Below are 18,286 nucleotides of genomic sequence, written 5' to 3'. Positions count from 1 at the left end.
CATTTTTCTATAGCCAGGCAGCTTTCCTGGAATTTTTTCCCCCAATTTATGGCTAGTGTCCTTGACCAGAGTTAGATCATCTCGACCTGCCTGGGTCCAGGCTGAAATGGTTCTTGGAGTGCCAGCACTGGGTTTGAAAGATTTAACTCTTTTCAGCACTTTCTTCTGGTGTCCTGCTGTCCTGGCACAGAGGCAGTGCCTTCTGACACCTACAACTTCCTGATAGTTCAGACCCCTTATCGTGCAACCGCATAAGTGCCCATACATACAGAATCTCTTGCGTATACTCTACCCCTGACAGACCAATGTCAACTTCAGAATTGTATACTATCCAGAAAAACCATTCGAAGGCCAGATTGTGTTATAGTAAACTGTCTTTCTCTTGGACAGGCTCATCCCAATCAATGTAACATGGCCCGTGGAAAAGGCCAGCTACACATACAAAAATCACAGGTGAGAGAGGATCACCAAAATAAAGACCAACAGACAGAAACCTTTACAACACAGAGAACTGCACATACAAATTTCTTCCACTTATTTTACTTTTAACAGACCAAGTCTGACGACATGTTTGTACAATAATCCAGAAAGCTATTTAGAAGCCAAGTCTTTACAGTAAAGTGTTATCTTAGACAGACTTCTTCTACCTACAGGTGACCCTTTCTTCACCTCACTTTACCTCTGACAGACCAACTCCAATTGCAAGTTTGTAGAAAAAAGAAACACACGGAGACAACCAGAGAGGAGTCTCAAATCCAAGACCGATAGACGGGAACTTTTAAATTGAGCAGCCAAGCACTCTCTCAAAAGGCCCCCTATAGGATCAATGCAGTACTGGCTATGCCTTAAAAGGCAACAGATAAAAACACAGACACACAACCAGAGGGGATTCCCAAACCCAGGGCCAACAAACAGAGATGAGAACTAGAACAGATCAGAAGGGAGTCAACATCCCCAGGCTCCTGAGTTCCCCTTTTTCCATGACTTCTACAGCAGTGATGCCACAGATGTCTCCAGAAAGAGGGACCACCAGTTCCCATGAAGAGGAACCAGATGTGTGGAATCAAGGGTCTTGGTATGCACACTGGGGGACTTAACAGATGGCCAAATTTGTTGTGAATTTTCTCGGTTCAGTTTCCTTGTTCCTGAAAGGGACCATGATGGAGCAACCTGTGGAGCATACAGGGAGGGAAGGCAGGAGTTCCCCAAAGCAAAAGGTGCTTCAGCAGCTACTGGAGTGGTTCCCCAGTCCCCCACCCCCTTTCCTCACAGGAATAGCTTCTCTCATTCAACCCAAGACCAACTCACCAATCTCCTACCTGTTCAGCAGGTGATGGTCAACAAGTTCACCAGCCATCTTGCATCCTCAGCATGGAAGTGGGGTTCCAGGCCTGCCCAAGAAAGCTGGAGCAGGGGCTGCCCTTGGGTCCCAACTGGGGTGCCAAATTTGTTGCCAAAAGCTCAGTCCTTGTCCCTGATAACAATGGTAACAATCCAATAACAAGGACATTGTTCGGAGAAAAAGAAAAAAGAAGGCTTATTGTTTTAGCAGCAATGGAGAAATATAGGAGACTCCTGTCCCAAAGGCTGTGAATACTGCTCATCAGCAGGAACAGGGGGTTTTTAAACAGGTGATTCTAAGGCTACATTCAAAGTGTCTGGAGTTGTAATTCACTTGTTAATTTGGAGATAGTAATTCACTTGTTAATTTGAGACCTTCTGATAACCATCCCCAAAGTCTGGATTACTTCTTTTCTATGGTGGTGTGTACTCAGGGACAGATAAATCTGCCTAAAATGGGGAAGAAAGGTAATCCTGTTTCCCCTGAGATTAGGGAGGAGCAGAGAGAGAAAGACAAAGAAACACATCCATTTAAAAAATCAGTTGCAGTGGGAGAGCAGCAAAGGTTACATTCAAAGCATAAAGTGGACCACTGTTACATAGTGAATTTAGTTGATCAGGAATATTTTATAGAAAAAATTCAACTAATGAATGTAGCATAAATGACAAAAGGAAAAATATTAATATTTTGTAACTGCTAATGAAATCATTGATTCAGGTAAAGATCAATGAGTGAAATGATTAGATTAAAAAGTTCGGGGAAAATGTACAATAGAGGGAGAGCCAGGAGTGATCTCCTTTGAACACATTGGGTAATTTGGGTTCTCAAGAGTTCAAAGGTCACTCTTATCTGAAGTTCAGGTTCTGTATCATGTGCTTTTTGATATGATGAAATGTAAACAGCAACACTTTAGAGTTCTCAGGAGTTGGGAACTGACAAATAAATTAAGAAAGCAAAATAATGCAGAACATGAGACTTTCTGTAGGTCATATGATGAATTTCTTTTAGTCAATGTCAAAAAAAAAAAAGAAGAAGAAGAAGGGAGGCACTGCTTTATATTAGAGACATCACAGATAAATTCAAAATAGAGATTTTATCCCTAGTGAGGTGGCCCATGTCTGTACTCCCAGCGACTAAGGAGGTTGAGGCAGGAGGATTGCAAGTCTGAAATCAACCTCAGCAAATTAGGTAGTCCTTGTCTCAAAACATGCAAAAGGACTGGGGATATGACTCAGTGGTTAAGGAACCTGGGTTCAATCTCTAGTACCAAAAGAATACATCCAAGTATATACATACATACATATATATATATATATATATATATATATATATATATATGGATCCCAATTCAACCAAATCAATGTAAAAACACATTTTTATATAGTTGGGTAAATTTCAATATGGACTGGGTATTAACTGATGTCAATGATTAATTTTAATCTTTAGAGGCATAACAATGGCATATCATTATGTAGGAAAATGATGAAAGTTTTTAGACATATAGTGACACAAAATCTGGGATTTATGACAGGAGCCTGGCCCAGCAACTCACAGGGTCCCCGAAGGAAGGGTGGGGTCGGTGCTGAGGAATGCCACAAACCCCTGGAGGAACTTGAAGCAAGTGCTGTTCAAATTTATTTTAGTTCTTCTTTTATAGTATTAAGTAAAGCAGGATTAAACAAGATACAAGTTATAGAGAAATTACCACAAGATTTGTCATTAACCACACTTTCCAGCAGGTGGCTAACACATAGTGGGTACATTAAGGTCAACTTTCTATATTTACTTAAAATTACTCACATAAGCATATTACAGTGAGAGATATTTTCCTCTTTTCATCCTACTGACCTTTGTTTACCATTTGGTGTCAGACCTATTGCCAGCATAATGACTCTATTTTGTTTTAAGCTAATTTTACTGAATTGCTAAGCAAAACATGCACTAATCTTTAGCTCATATTATTATGTTTTTGATTTAACCTTACAGGTCTACTCTATTACCTAAACAAGTTCAGTTAAGACTAAGTTAGCTTATTACAGCCAATCAGTGTGATACTTAATTTTTATCCTAATATTCTTTATGTTATTGATTTATCCTCTACCTAATGTAATACATATGTGCGATCTAAGCCAGCATAAACTACTCACAACCAGTTATCATGCAATGAGGGCATTTGATCTTAGGATAATATTTTTCTAGTTGCTTGTGTATGCTGTTTCTTTCTCTTTATGTCCTACATTTCCAGGGTGGTTCTTGAAGTCCAAGCCTTTGAAGGAAGGGCAAATATTGGACATTTGTCCATTTACCATTAATATTAATTATTCATTCACCATTTTCATTGTACACTCTTGTATAGGGAAGAGGTGGATCTGTGGGAGGTGGGTCCTTATACTTACCCACTTGTTTCCCTCTAGGTGGATACCCCAAATGTTCCCCAATCTTGTAAGCTAAGTAGGGTGGTCCTTGTACTGTGGGGACAAGTCTCCTGTTTTGTTTGTCAAGTTGTTTTGCTGGTAAAGCATTAACTGGGGCAGGAGTGGTCAGCATAGGAGCAAGCAATTCCTGTAACTGTGGTTTTCTGAAGAACTTCTCAAACTCTGTACTTTCAGACTTATCATGTGTGATATTGGTACATTTTGTTTAAAGCATCCCTCATCCTCCCCCAAGTTCTGCAGACTCATTGAGGTTAAATTCTTAACACAACAATCCAGGGAATATGATTTGCAGTTGCATAGTTGTAAGTATGATAATTACAAGAAAACACCCAATTCCTAGGAGAGATGACAGGGCAATCTCCTGAAATGGTGGCCCTGCCAAGCCCTTCCCCATGCTTGGACCTTGTCAATCTGGCGGAAACGGTCCCCGCCAGATTTACTTTAAGATATTTCAGGAACACACACAGAGAAGAAGAAAAGAGATGAAGCAAGGTGAGGCAAAACCTTGATATTTATTTTCATATAAAATCTGGCTTATGGGTTCAATGAGGCCCACTTTACAATTGTCACTCTTTTTGGTATGTTTGATATGGAAATGGGAATGGTCCCATTGCCAGTCTGATTATAAAGATACTTGAGCCCCAAGTGTTTGAACAAATTTACAAAAGAAGATAATTTTTAAAACCCTGGGAAACTGATAAAAAGACTGTAATATTCTTCATTTTAATAGGTACTGTCAAAATGAGATTTTAAAAGATTAAAATAGGTTTAAACTCCAACCTAGATAATAAGCATGTCCATTTCACTAGGTTAATTTTTTTCTTTTTCGTGGGGGGATTGAACCTGGGGTCTTACACATGCTAGGCAGACATTCTTCCCCTGAGTTACACACCCAGCCTTCTTTTGGTTCTTTGGATTTTAGGAAGGTTGTACTTTAGTTGCAGTGCTGGGAATGGGAATCAGGGCCTCAGGCATGCAGCAAATGATCTACCACAGGCTATACCTCAACCCCAGGTTGTGCATTTTTCTTTCCTAACCTGTCAGCTGTTCATGCTCTTTGCCCATTTTTCTATTATGTTTCCCATTTCTAGGCTTCTTTGAGGTTTCATTTTATTCATTTTTTTCTTGACTCAAGTTTCTTTTGTTATACTTACTTTCTCTCTTATTGATTTGAAAGTTGCAATCCTCCTTTAAGTATACTGACAGTTGCTTTTGAAATAAAAGTAAAATGCATGCACTTGTGTTTTTCCATCAACATCAACATTAAAATCAAAACATTGGGCTGGGGATGAGGCTCAATGGTAGCAGGCTTGCCTAGCATGTTAGGCTGCAGGTTAGGTTCCTAAAACCATGCACACGCCAAAATAATCAAAACATTATGTGTTGGGAAAACAATAGGACTATGTACTTTGGATGCCCAGTTATAATTCTTGCCCTTATTTGTGCAGATTTGGCCATGTTATATAATATCTTCAAACCTTGTTTGTTTACTTTATTAAATGTTTTAATTAAAATTGGACAAATACTTATTGAATGCCTTCATGAACCAGGAAACAAGCTAGCTCTAGTGTTATAATGGTGAGAAATTCAAAACAATTTATGCACACACACACACACACACACACACACACTCACATGAGATTGAACCCAAGGGCACTCCACCACTGAGGCCACATTTCCAGCCCTTTTTAAAAATTTATTTACTTCTATAAAAATTGTTTTTTTAATTATAGATAGACACACTACCTTTATTATTTTTATGGTGCTGAGAGTCAAACCCAGTACCTTACACATGCAACACAAGCATTCTGCCACTGAGCCACTGCCCCAGCCCCTCAAGCACTTTTTAAAATTTTTATTTGAGGCAGGATCATGCTAAGCTACTTAAAGCTTCACTTAGTTGCGGAGGCTGGCTTTGAACTTACAGTCCTCCTGCCTTAGGCCCCTGAGCTGCTGGGATTACAGGTATGTGCCATCATACCTAGGGTGCAGCCAAGTAACTAGATATAAAGCCCTTAATAGACAGATCCAAGATGGTGGACTAGAGGGTGGCTGCGTTCCTTATCACTCCATAACTTAAGTTTCAAGCAGAGGATATCTGTTTCTCGGTGAGGCAATTTTTGCTCCTTATCAATTCCCTGCTGTTTACCTCAATTGCCTACTGTGATCACCTACAGTCTTCCAGCATATCTACTACTTTCTGAGTGCAAATTGCTCGCTGACTGGTGCCTATCATCTGCCATTTGCCTGACTATTGCCTTCCCATTGCCTGCTTTTCACCTACCCATCACCCACCGCCTGAGGTCCAACTGCTGATTGTCCGCTGATAGCCAGCAGGCCAACGGCAGACAACCAGTGGATCAACAGCTGCCTGCTGTTGCCTGGAAGTCCACTATCACAGTACCTGCAGGTTTGGTTACACATGGCTGTCACCATTTTGAGACAAGAGCCAGGATGTATAGGACCCCCAGCTGGACTGACCGAGCCTTATCTCCAGGACCCCTCAGCCGGACAGACCACTCCCTGCCTCCAGGACCCCCAGACCGACTGACCGCACCTCTCCTCCAGCACCCCTTAATCAGACTGACCACCCCTGCATGCAGGACCCCTGCCCGACCAGTCTCCAGGACCGCCGGCTGACCACGCCCACACCCCGAGTTGCAGCTCCCCATTTGCCAACATATTTGGAAGCCAGAGTGTCCATCTTGGATTATCCTGGAAACAGTAGCTCTCATCTTTAGGTGGGGCAAATCCCATCCTGATATGCCTGTTGGAGACTGGAAGCTCATTGTCAGGTACCTCTCATACGTCAGGCTACTGAAGACTGGGAGGTTTGAATACTATATGACTGTTATAGTATAGATTATTTTTCTTTTTTCTTTTTTTTTTTTGTTTCTCCTTTTTGAAAACTTTGAAGTTTTTATTTCTTTTCTTTTCTCGCTCTATTTTCCTTTTGTTTACCTGTTTCCTCAGAGTCTCTTTCTCCCTTTCTCATGCTAACAACCAACTTATTTTTATTCCACTTTCACTCTTTCTATGATCTAGAACTCCTATATGCTCTTTTCTTATCCCATTAACAGCTACATCCTACACCCCACCCCATCTTTCCATTAGAAACTGCAGACCTTATTGCAAATCTATATGTTATACTGTAGATAATAATTGAACTTATTCTGTTTATTATGACAATATTGTTAATGTCTTTGTAGAAGCTATTTGGTTTAGGGCTGCATATTGTCTGTACTGGGCACTGCTAATATTGATCTCCCCCTTAAAGAAAAGGTTTTGGAGACCTATATGATCACTATAGGCCTATAGGGGGGAAAATGCAATACCCCATATCTGCACTGCTAGAGGGGAAGATACATGAACAACATGAAAAACAAGGGAAGAAAATGATCCAAACAAACCTAGATTCTATATTAATAGAATCCAGTGACAGTATGGTAGAATAAATGTCAGAAAAGGAGTTGAGAATATACAAAATTAAAATGATTCGTGAAGCAAAGGATAAGAGAGCAAATCAGGCAATGAACGATCACTCCAATAAGCAGTTGAAAAAGCAACTGCAGGAAGCAAAAGTTCATTTCAACAAAGAGATAGAGATAAAAACAAAAACAAAACAACAACAACAACAACAACAACAACAAAAAAAACCAGAAATCCTTGAAATGAAGAAAACAATAAATCAAATAAAAAACTCAATGGAAAGCATCACCAAAAGACTAGACCACTTGGAAGACAGAACCTCAGACAATGAAGACAAAATATTTAGTCTTGAAAATAAAGTTGCCCAAACAGAGAAGATGGTAAGAAATCATGAACAGAATCTCCAAGAACTATGGGACATCATGAAAAGACCAAATTTAAGAATTATCAGGATTGAGGAAGGCATAGATACAAACCAAAGGAATGAACAACCTATTCAATGAAATAATATAAAAAATATTTCCAAACCTGAAGAATGAAATGGAAAATCAAATACAAGAGGGTTACAGAACACCAAATGTACAAAATCACAACAGATCCACACCAAGGCATATTATAATGAAAATTCCTAATATACAAAATAAAGATAGGAGTTTGAAGGCTGCAAGAGAAAAGCATCAGATTACATATAGGGGGGAAACCAATATGGATATCAGCAGATTTCTCAGCCCAAATCCTAAAAGCTAGAAGGGCCTGGAACAACATATTTCAAGTTCTGAAAGAACATGGTTGCCAACCAGGAATCCTATACCCAGCAAAACTAACCTTCAGATTTGAAGACAAAATAAAACCCTTCCATGATAAACAAAAGTTAAAAGAATTTACAAATAGAAAGACTGCACTACAGAACATTCTCAGCAAAATATTCCTTGAGGAGGAATGAAAAACAATGTAGGTCAGCAAAGGGAGGAACTACCTTAAAGGAAAAGCCATTCAAAGGAGAAACTAAGTCAAGTTAAAAACCAAAAACAAGCCCAAATGACTGGGAATACAAATCATATCTCAATAATAACACTGAATGTTAATGCCCTAAACTCATCATTCAAAAGACATAGACTGACAGATTGGATTAAAATGAAAGACCCAACAATATGCTGCCCTCAAGAGACTCACCTCATAGATAAGAGCATCTACAGACTAAAGGTGAAAGGATGGGAAAAAACAATGCACACAGACTCAGTGTGTGTGGGGGTATCCATCCTTATTTCAGATAAAGTAGACTTCAAGCCAACATTAGAAAGGGATAAAGAAGGACATTTCATATTACTTCGGGGAAACCATAAATCAGGAAGACATATGATCGTAAATATGCCCCAAACAACGGTGCATCCACATACACCAAATAAATCCTTCTCAATTCCAGGAATCAAATAGACCACAACACAATAATTCTGGGTGACTTCAATACACTGCTGTCACCACTGGATAGACATTCCAAACAAAAACTAAACAAAGAAACCATAGAACTCAGTAACACAATCAATAACTTAGACTTAACAGACATTTATAGAATATTCCATTCATTAATGAGTGAATACACTTTCTTCTCAGCAGCACATGGGACCTTCTCTAAAATAGACCACATGTTATGCCACAAAGCAACCCTTAGTAAATACAAAAAAAAAAGAGATATTACCTTGTATTCTATCAGATCATAATGGAATGAAATTAGAAATCAATGACAAAATAAAAAAAAAACAAATTACTCCAACACCTGGAGACTAAATAATATGCTATTGAATGATGCCCAAATAACAGAAAACAGCAGGGAGGAGATAAAAAAAACTTAGAGGTAAATGAGAATGACAATACAACATATCAAAATCTCTGGGACACTATGAAAGCAGTACTAAGAGGAAAATTCATTACATGGAGTACATTCAAGAAAAGAATAAAAAATCAACAACTAAATGACCTAACATTACATTTCAAAGCCCTAGAAAAAGAAGACCAGAACAACACCAAAAGTAGTAGAAGACAGGAAATAATTAAAATCAGAGCTGAAATCAATAAAACGGAAACAAAAGAAACAATTCAAAAAATTGACAAAGTCCTTAATACATTTATCATGATTCAACATGTAGTAGAGATTAATTATTGCTATTAACATCCCTCCATATTATGAGAGATGCAGCAATTTTAACCCCTTTTTCCATACCTTCTCAGGTACCAGTTTCTTGATTTTTTTTTTTTTTTTTTTTTTTTTTTTTTAGTTTATGTAGGTGTTGGGCAGAGTGGCACACACCTGAAATTCCAGCAACTCAGGAGGCTCAGAATTACAAGTCTGCGTCCAGTCTGGGCATCCTGGCAAGACTTTGTCTCAAAATAGAAATTAAGGGCTGGTGTTGTAGTTCAGTGTTAGAGTGCTTACCTACCATGTGTGAAGCACTGGGTTCAATTCTCAGCACCAAATATAAATTAGTGAAATACAGGTCCATTGACAACTAAAAAAGTATAAATAAAATAAAATAAAAATAAGAATTAACAAGTGTGGAGATAGAGCTCAGTGGTAGAGCACCCCGTGATTCAATCCCCTTACTAAAAAAAAAAAAAAAAAAAAAATTTCACATATCTTGATTTGTTAGTTCCACCACCATGACAAAATAACTGAGAAATGCACTTAAAAGGAGGAAGATTTGCTCATGGTTTTTTGGCCCTGTTGCCCCTGAGCCTTTGATGAGGCAGAATATCGTGGACCTAGTGACTGGTGGTCCTCATCCCATGCACCTCATCCTAGATGGAGAGCAAAGAGAGAGGTAGGGGCTTGGGTCCCAATACTCCTTGTCTAGGGCAAGCCCTTCAGACCCAATATCCCCATCTAAATTCCTTTCATTAGGTTACACCCATCAGTTTCTAACCATCTCCCAACAGCACCACACTCTGGTGACCACACCTGTTTGTCATGTGAGACTCTGGAGAACACTTCATATCCAAATGATAGCACAGCTTTCTGATTCAGCATTTTATTTTATACTTATATATTCTCCTTGATGAATTATTTTTGATACCTTCACTGTTTCAACAGCATGGAAACAAAAATTAGTTAAAACTATTCTTGGGGCTGGGTTGTGGCTCAGTGGTAGAGCACTCACCTAGCACATGAGAGGCACTGGGCTCAATCCTCAGCACCATATATAAATAAACAAATAAAATATTAAAAAAAAACTATTCTGTTCTCACTGGTTATCCACATTTTTATTACACCACGTCTTCCATGTACTCAGATTCTAACCAGGTGTGGTAGTGCACATCTGTAATCCCAGTGACTCAGGAGGCGGAGGCAGGAGGATCACAAGTGCAAGACAAGCCTTGACAACTTAGCAAGACCCTGTCTCAACATAAAAAATAAAAGGGGTTGAAGATGTAGCTCCATGGTACAGCACACCTGGATTCAATCCCATTACTCAAACCAATAGAACAACCACAACGAAGTATATATTCAGGTTTTTTTATTTTGATTCCTTTCTTGGGCAACTGGAGGACTTCTTTGGGGTTTTTTTGGTGTTCAGAAAGAAAAATGAGTTGTATATTATTGTGCATGGAGAGCAGTGACAGAGGGTGGAAAACTAGTGACTGAGATTAGGAGTCTCTGATGACCTCATGGCTTGGCATGTCTGGTGCCTGGGAATGTTTCTGTGCAACAGCACAGGATGCTTAGGTGCTGTGGCAATGCCCTGCATGAGGAGGCTCTGTGCAAGAGTCCTATCAGCTCTGACCTTGATCTCAGGCACACAGCTCCTGTGATTAAATGAATTCTTACACTAGACAATGACAATATTTCACTAGCCCCACTTCTCCTGTTCCTGCCCACTTTACACTTTAAACAATGAACTTTCTTGAGCGCTACACAAAGTTTCTAACATTGCACTTTGCAAATGTGGATTGTAACTGCGGAAAAGCTACACAGGTGCCCTAGTTTCTGTAGCTTTCCTGAATACGAAGAATAATGCTTGCATAGTCTTCCACCTGATAATGAGATGCACATAAATAAAGATTGCTGGCATAACTCTTTAGATCTGCATCTCCATCAGAGTAGAGCTCCACCTGATCACTGCTTACTCTTCAAATTGTGTGGTTGTATTTCCTATTCAAATCCCCCATTGTTCCTCATGAAAACCGTGAGTTTGGCTGCATTGGTTGCAGCAACAGAGACCTTCGATATATAAATGTGTCTTTCTGTGGACCTCCCGTATGAACAAGACCTTATGAGAAGAATGTGAATGGTAGAGCATATCTCTAATCCCAGGTAGGACCCTCTAGGAGAGGAGGAAGCAGGCATTCAAGAAGACTCAGTCACTTTTATTTGTGTCTGCTTCTTCACTTACATGAACTCCCAGCCTCGGGGGAAGGTGGGTTCTAAAGGAAGAAGGCATCAGGTTAGGACAGGAAATTCAACACAACGGCCACTTGCCCAGGCCCCTTACCCTGGGCAAGTGGCGTCTGTGTGGGCTGCAACCTGCTCTGTCCTCTTTCCCCCCAGGCCACCTGTGAATCTGCTGGGCCCTCCCTCTTCACAGCAGATCACTCCCTCCTTTCCCATGGACCAGCTGAGGGCGAGACACCCAAACTTGTCTCTTCAGTGTTTCAGCTGCTTTTCCTGCTCTTCCCATCCTAAAATTCTATTCCTGGGGCTGGAGAACTACAACACCCATGACTCCCTCCAAGCTCCTTATCATCCAGGCTGCATGACACAGATCCTGACAACTGGAGACCAGCCACTCCCACTGGCTCCTTTGAGGGCAGGGCAGTAGGCGTGAGTGGTTGTCTGCATAGGGCAGGGTTGGCAGGGCCTGTGTGAAGGGATGTGGGCAGTGCCAGGGCTCCTGGGGTGTGCCCAAAAGTAGAGGCCAAAAGGCCCAGGAGCCAAGGACGTGGGCTATAAATTATAGAAGTCCACATGGGCTCCAGACTCAAATGTGTCTCTCTGCAGCAGGTTCAGGAGCTTCTGGGCTGACATCCCGCAATCTACCAGCTCCCCATTTGTCTTCATATCCTGTAGCCTTTTTCGTAAGTCTAGATCCACTGAAGTCTCCCGAGCCAAGAGCTGCATGTCTGTGTCCAGGGGACCTGGAAATTAAAATGAAATGTCAGGGACAGAAGGTCATGGGTCAGTATGTACTTGGGGAAGGAGCTGAGTCATGTCCGGCCAGAGGCAATAGTTCATCTTGGCTGAAATGCATGGACAGAGAGGCCAAAGATCCCACTGTATCTGTCACTGCTGAGTTGCACTCAAATTCCAAAGTCCACACAAAACAAGATCCCCACCAACACACCACCTGTGACCGTCACCCCTCATGAAGCAGGACCTTCTCTCTGTCTCTCTCTCTTTCATTAGTTTTCAGTGTGGAGCTGGGACGAAGCTCAGGGCCTTACACATGCGAAGCACGGACTCACCAACTCCAGGCCCACAGCACCTTCTCTTCACTTTCCCACTTCTACCAATGAAGTATTTAAAAGCCCTGTGCCCTCTCCCCACATCATCCTCTGCTACAGCCAACCAGGCACCAGGCAGGACACTTCTGCACCTACCTACCCTGACAACCAGGCCCTTCCTGCTCACAAAGCCCTGGTTCTCTCTCCCTGCTTCAACCCACCCCTCGGCTAAACTCATTTTCCCAAAATATCACACCATTCCTCTGCTGAAAACCCCTCAGGGGCTTCCTGGCAGCAGTGGTGATTTGAGTCACCCTCTCTGATGGTCCTCGCCCCTGTGCTGGGAAGTCCTGTCCAAAGCCACCAGTTGAGAGTGCCCAGTCGCTATGGTGAACCCTGTTCAAAGGAGGGTCTGTGCTTGCCATGGCATTATCGGTTCTGATCCTGAGTTCAGACACCAGCTGCTGGAAGTAAAGAATCATGAGCACAAGCTGATGAGTATACCCGATGACCCAGAACTTTGTCCTTCATCCTACATACTTTGAAGAAACTTTCCCACAAATTTGCCCTTTCTGAGGGCTGGTTTATATAGCTCAGTTGGTAGCATGCTTGCCTTGTGAGCACAAGGCCCTGGGTTCAATTCCCAACACCACACACACAAAAAAAATTACGCTTTTTGATGTTAAAACCTATTTAATAAATGTGCCGGGCTAGCTCTGGGTCATTACATTTCAGGGTATAATGATCCACCTGGTCTCGGTTTTTCTCTCTGCTGGTCTTTTGTAATCCTCATCATCCCTCACCATGCAGGTGGAGGGATCTTCCCAGTAGCCTGGCTGAGGACTCAAGGCCCCCTTACCCAATCCCCTCTGTGCACTCCCAACTTCCAGCCAAACTGCAAGACCTGTCCCTCCCTAACACGCTTTCTCTCCTTTACCTGCACTGCTGGGACATGTCTACTACCTGCCAACTGCCAACATCCAAAAGCCCTCACAGGTCAATACTGAGTTCAGCTACCTCCAGGAAAGACTTTCCTTGCCTCCCCATCTGCAAGGAAACCTTCCCTTCTTGAATTCTTGTAAGCAACTTGCTAGTCTTCATATAGGCATCACAACATCTCGGAACTTGGAGTTAATAATCCTAAGAGAAACAAAGTCACAGAATCTCAGGGCTGGAAAAAGAATCACCTTTCTGACTTTTAAACACCTTCCAATCACGGGTGCATCCTGATGACAAGGGACGTGCTACCTTTCCATATAGCCCGCTCTACTTCTGGACACCTGTTAGAACATCCTTCCAGAAACTGAATGACATTCAAACTGGACCCTCCCTCTTCACATCAGATCACTCCCTTTTCCCATGAACAGGCCCTGGGGAGCTCCTAAAAATCTTAGCTCTCTCACAATGCCCAGACTCCTGACATTGAACCTAGCCATGTGGCCATCTGCCATCTCAGCTCCTAGTTATAAGTGACATTTGGTCATGTGGTCTGAGTGAGCTCTAGGCTGAGCTGCAGGTGATGAGCTGGGATGTTGGTTCCAGAATCCCTGCGTGGGTCTGTGGGGTGGAGCATGGAGAACATGAGAAGTAGACACGGTGCTGATCACACATTGAAAGCAGGGTAGAATCCTGGTCTTGCCACATCCGGGCTTTGTGGGGCCCACTCTAAATCTCTGTCCCCAGGACACAAACCTGCATCTCTACCTAAGCTGCTCAGACATTAGACCACAGCTCTGTCACACCTTCTAACTCCAGGAACTGCAAGTCTAGAATAAAGGCCATGGCACTGTGGTATCTGGGTGTCCAGAATTCAAACCCTAGTGTTCTGCAAACTTCATCTAATATCTCAGGCTTCCCTGTCCCAACTGCAGTCCAGGCAACTCCCTACTCTCTCTGCATCCCCTGCTCCTGCCAGCTCTAACTTCCTTGGACTCCACGTTTCACCTGAGGGGTGAGGGTCAGGAGTCAGGAACAACATACTTCGTGGATCCTTCCACACGAAGAAAGACTAGGCCCTCATTGAGGGACCAGACAGTTCCGCTGTCAGTAATGTCAGAACTTTCCACCTACCTGGGGCATAGCTCAGCACCCTCACACTAGGTTCCTCTGCAGCCAGGACCTGGAACATCATGTCACGAGCAGCCTTCCCTGCACAGTACAATGCCCAGCCCTTAAAGGGCTTCAAGGCACAGAGGGATGAGACGTTAACCACAGTCCTGCTCAAGTCAGGATGTTCTGGAAAGGCCTTCAGGAAGCTGGAAGTCAGGCAGAGAGTGGAAGTCAAGTTCATAGCCCAGTAGCTGTTTGCTTCTGCTGGGTCACTCAGGTTCAGGAAGCCTTTGGAAACATCCCCAAGAGTGGCTGAAAAAACACAGGTAGAAATAACTCAGTTAAGCACCAGTAGGTAGTTCTGTGATAGAGCACTTGCCTAGCACAGGAGAGGCCCTGGGTTCAATCCCCAGCACCTCGGGGTGTGGGAAGCAAAAGAAGTCACCCAACATGGGAGGAGCTTTCTCCCCCCACCGGCCTTGCCCAACAACTCCCCTTCCCATCCAGATCTAGAGTAAGCAGACGCCTAGCACTACTCAAGACGTTTCCTGCTTCCCCAGCTCTGCAGAAAGACTAGTGGAGAGGAGACCACCCACCTGAGCTGCCCACTGAGAATGCACCCACCTTGATGGGACCTGGAGTGGGTGGGGGCGGGGACAAGCTCTAGGAGGAGTTTGGAGAAGCAAAGCAATTTGAAGACACCATGCTTCGACTCAGCCTCTCGCTAGGGGGCGCTGCGTAAGGCGTCTGAAAAGTTCTACGTACTCCTTAGGAAACTTGATTGGGCAAAGCGTGTCAGGATAAGGGCGGGGTCGCCTCGAGGGCACACTGCTTTCCTCCAGTACGTTGTGCCCCGTGTGCCATCCATGCTGGAACAACTAACTCTCGGCCGCCTAGTGTGCCCACCTAGGAATCGCCCTTACTGTCCCCAGCGGGGTGGGGAGGGACCGCTTAAATGCAGAAGCCGCCGCCCGGTCTCACCCGCATTGTTTATAAGCAGCAGACGCTGAAGCCCTTCGGGTCTGGGGAGGTCGCGCAGGGCTCCGAGCAGCTGCTGCAAGCCGGCGTCCGAGCCCAGGTCTGCGGGCACCGGCACCACGCGCAGGCCAGGGTGCTCCGCCACCAGCTCTGCCTCCAGCTGCCTGAGCGCCTCCTGGTTGCGGGCGGTTAGGAGCAACACCGAGCCGGGTGACAGCAGCCGGGCCAGGAGTGTGGCCAGCGCGCGGCCGAAGCCACGGGAGGCCCCTGTGAGCACGCACAGTGTGCGGCCGAAGCCGCCTTCCTTGCGGATCCCACTTTCCATGCCGCTGATCTCCGCTGGATGGAACCCGGATATGACACCCTTAAGGCCTTGGGAGTGGCGGAGCGGAGGGAGGAGCCGCGGAGCTGGGCGGAGACGAAAACCGAGTTTTCAGGTTCTCCTTGCTGAAGCTGATTGCCTAGGTTGCTGGTGTCCCAAGTGGAGAAATGGGAGTGCAGTCTTGACAGGAGGAATTAGATAACCAACCAGGAAGGGCTGGGAGCTGGTCCCAAGCTGTTGGCCGGGTTCCCAGCGCTCCTGGTGCTCGCTGTGTCTCTCCAGGTGGCTAAACCGCTAAACCACCTGCTAGGACAGGGCTGTGCAATTTCCTTCCAGCTTCACACCCAAATTCCTTGCACTCCTGACCACCACCAGTGTAGGTCGCCTTGCTCCAGGCCTCCTATGCTTGGACGTGACCAGCCCTGAAGGAAGCCCCTGCCTGCGTAGGGTTGGGGTACCTGCTGGGCTTATTAGCCACGCTCCCTGTGCAGAGCAGTCAGTGCCCAGCTCTGACTTACTCCATGATGTATAGAACAGAAGTTTTCAGGCTGTGTCTAAAACTGAGTTTCCCCATTTTGTACAACAGTAGTTTGCCATGAACCACACATATTAAAGTTCAAGTGGCAAGGTAGAATGACTCTAGACCTTGTTTCTCCAAGTACCCCACCACCACCAGCCCAGCAGGACATTAAGGCACAAATTGGTAAACTACTTATACGTGCCCATTAGCAAATTAAATCAAGGAGGACCTATTTTAGATAAGGAAAACGGAAAATCCCCAAGATAATATGGACTGGGAAAAGGGAGTGAAAAAGAAGGCCATGCACTGAGAGCCTTCCTCTGCCAAGTCAAATGTTTTCCAGGTGGGGGCTGCAGACAGGGAATAGGTGTTTTATCACCCCTAAAGTAACAGTCTCCAGGAGGTATTAATTCCTTCCAAGTAAATCCTCTCCAGACACTGCCCACAGACCCCCCCCACCCAAAAAGTTCATTCCTGTGTTCCCAAGAAAACTGATATGCTCACTATATCACCCTTAAAATAACTTATGTAAATTAAGCCCCTTTCTTTGTTCAGTACCTCATTTTCCACCAGGAAATTGGGTCCACTGGAGTCATTTCATTCCTGTATCCCCTGTTGTAGTGTGAAACATTGTTCCTCAATGAACAGCTGAGATGGTTCCTGAGGTTTGCATTGGTCCAGGTCTTTTTGTGCTAAAAAGAGCTACACCAGATTCTCCTCTCATCCTCACCCAGATATTAGCATTATCTCCATAACACCCAGGGACCACATCCCAGGTAGCTCAGTTACTGGACCTCTCCAGAGCTTTATCATTAGCCAGGGACAAATCAGTCAATATTTGTATTGATTCCAAATACACATACAATATTATTCATTCTAACATCTTAAACTGGAGAGAAAGGGGCTTTGAAATTCAAGAATCCCACTTCTTAATGCTAGTTACATAAAAGACTTGCTTGAAGCTGCACTTTTACCCCATAAGGTAGCAATCGTACAATGTAAAGGGCATCAGACTAAGAAAAGCTCCTTTTCTTGGGGAACCAGGGAGTAGGTAAGCTTGGAAAAATAATTAGTCTGGCCACCCCACCCCCCACCAACATTTTATATTCCGTGTCTACAAAACTCCTGCTTCCCCCTGATGAAACCAAGTCCTCTTGTCTTATCTCCATAATTTATTCCACCTGGACACTCATTCTCTCCAGATATTCCTAAATAATTCACTAAACCTGTCCCCTGAGATTTACAGTCTCTACAGCAAATTTACCAATCATGCACAACCTTTCTCAAGGCTAACCCCAACTCTAATGAGAGACCACCCCCATTTCCTACAGACCAAACTAAAGGAGTCCTTCCAGCCATGGACTGGCAACTTGACTTCACCCACATGTGTTGGGGTCTTAAGCCCCTTTGCTCTTCTCGACCAGCGGCAAGGGAAGGGGACACTCCCCAACAAGGGACACTCCCCAACAAGGTCAGACCGGGATAGGTAAGGCCAACTGACCTCCCGCTCCCAGCCCTCCAGGCGGAGGACAATCAGACGTGTCAGGGAGACCCGTCACAGCAGGAACTCGTTTATTGAGGAAATCACACAGCTTTTATGTAGGGTGGGGGCTAGGCGGGAACCAATCAGCTTAAAGGTCAGCAAGGCATGGGGTGTTCACACAGGCAAGAGTCCCATAAGACTATATGGCAAGCACGAGCTGATCACGTTCGCGGAACTATTGTTAACCAATCCCTGACGGTGGTCCAACTCATCGTCATTAACTATTGAAACCGCC

At 43.9% G+C, this 18,286-nt stretch overlaps 1 protein-coding gene across 1 annotated transcript; it reads right to left on the bottom strand.

The window, feature by feature from the left end:
- Positions 1-11,548: 11,548 nt before the first annotated feature.
- LOC306644454 (sepiapterin reductase-like) lies at positions 11,549-16,018 on the bottom strand. The gene is made up of 3 exons (XM_079111469.1): positions 15,670-16,018; positions 14,710-15,000; positions 11,549-12,333 (listed from the first exon to the last, which is right to left on the bottom strand). Exons 1-3 carry the CDS (start codon positions 15,989-15,991, stop codon positions 12,143-12,145), a joined length of 804 nt encoding a protein of 267 aa, XP_078967595.1. The 5' UTR covers positions 15,992-16,018; the 3' UTR covers positions 11,549-12,142.
- Between the last annotated feature and the right edge of the window lie 2,268 nt (positions 16,019-18,286).

The sequence above is a fragment of the Sciurus vulgaris genome, assembly GCF_902686455.1.
Source record: "Sciurus vulgaris genome assembly, chromosome: 14".
NCBI lineage: Eukaryota > Metazoa > Chordata > Mammalia > Rodentia > Sciuridae > Sciurus > Sciurus vulgaris.
The sequence above is the reverse complement of the archived record's forward strand: the minus strand, read 5'-3'. Positions and strand labels throughout refer to the sequence as shown.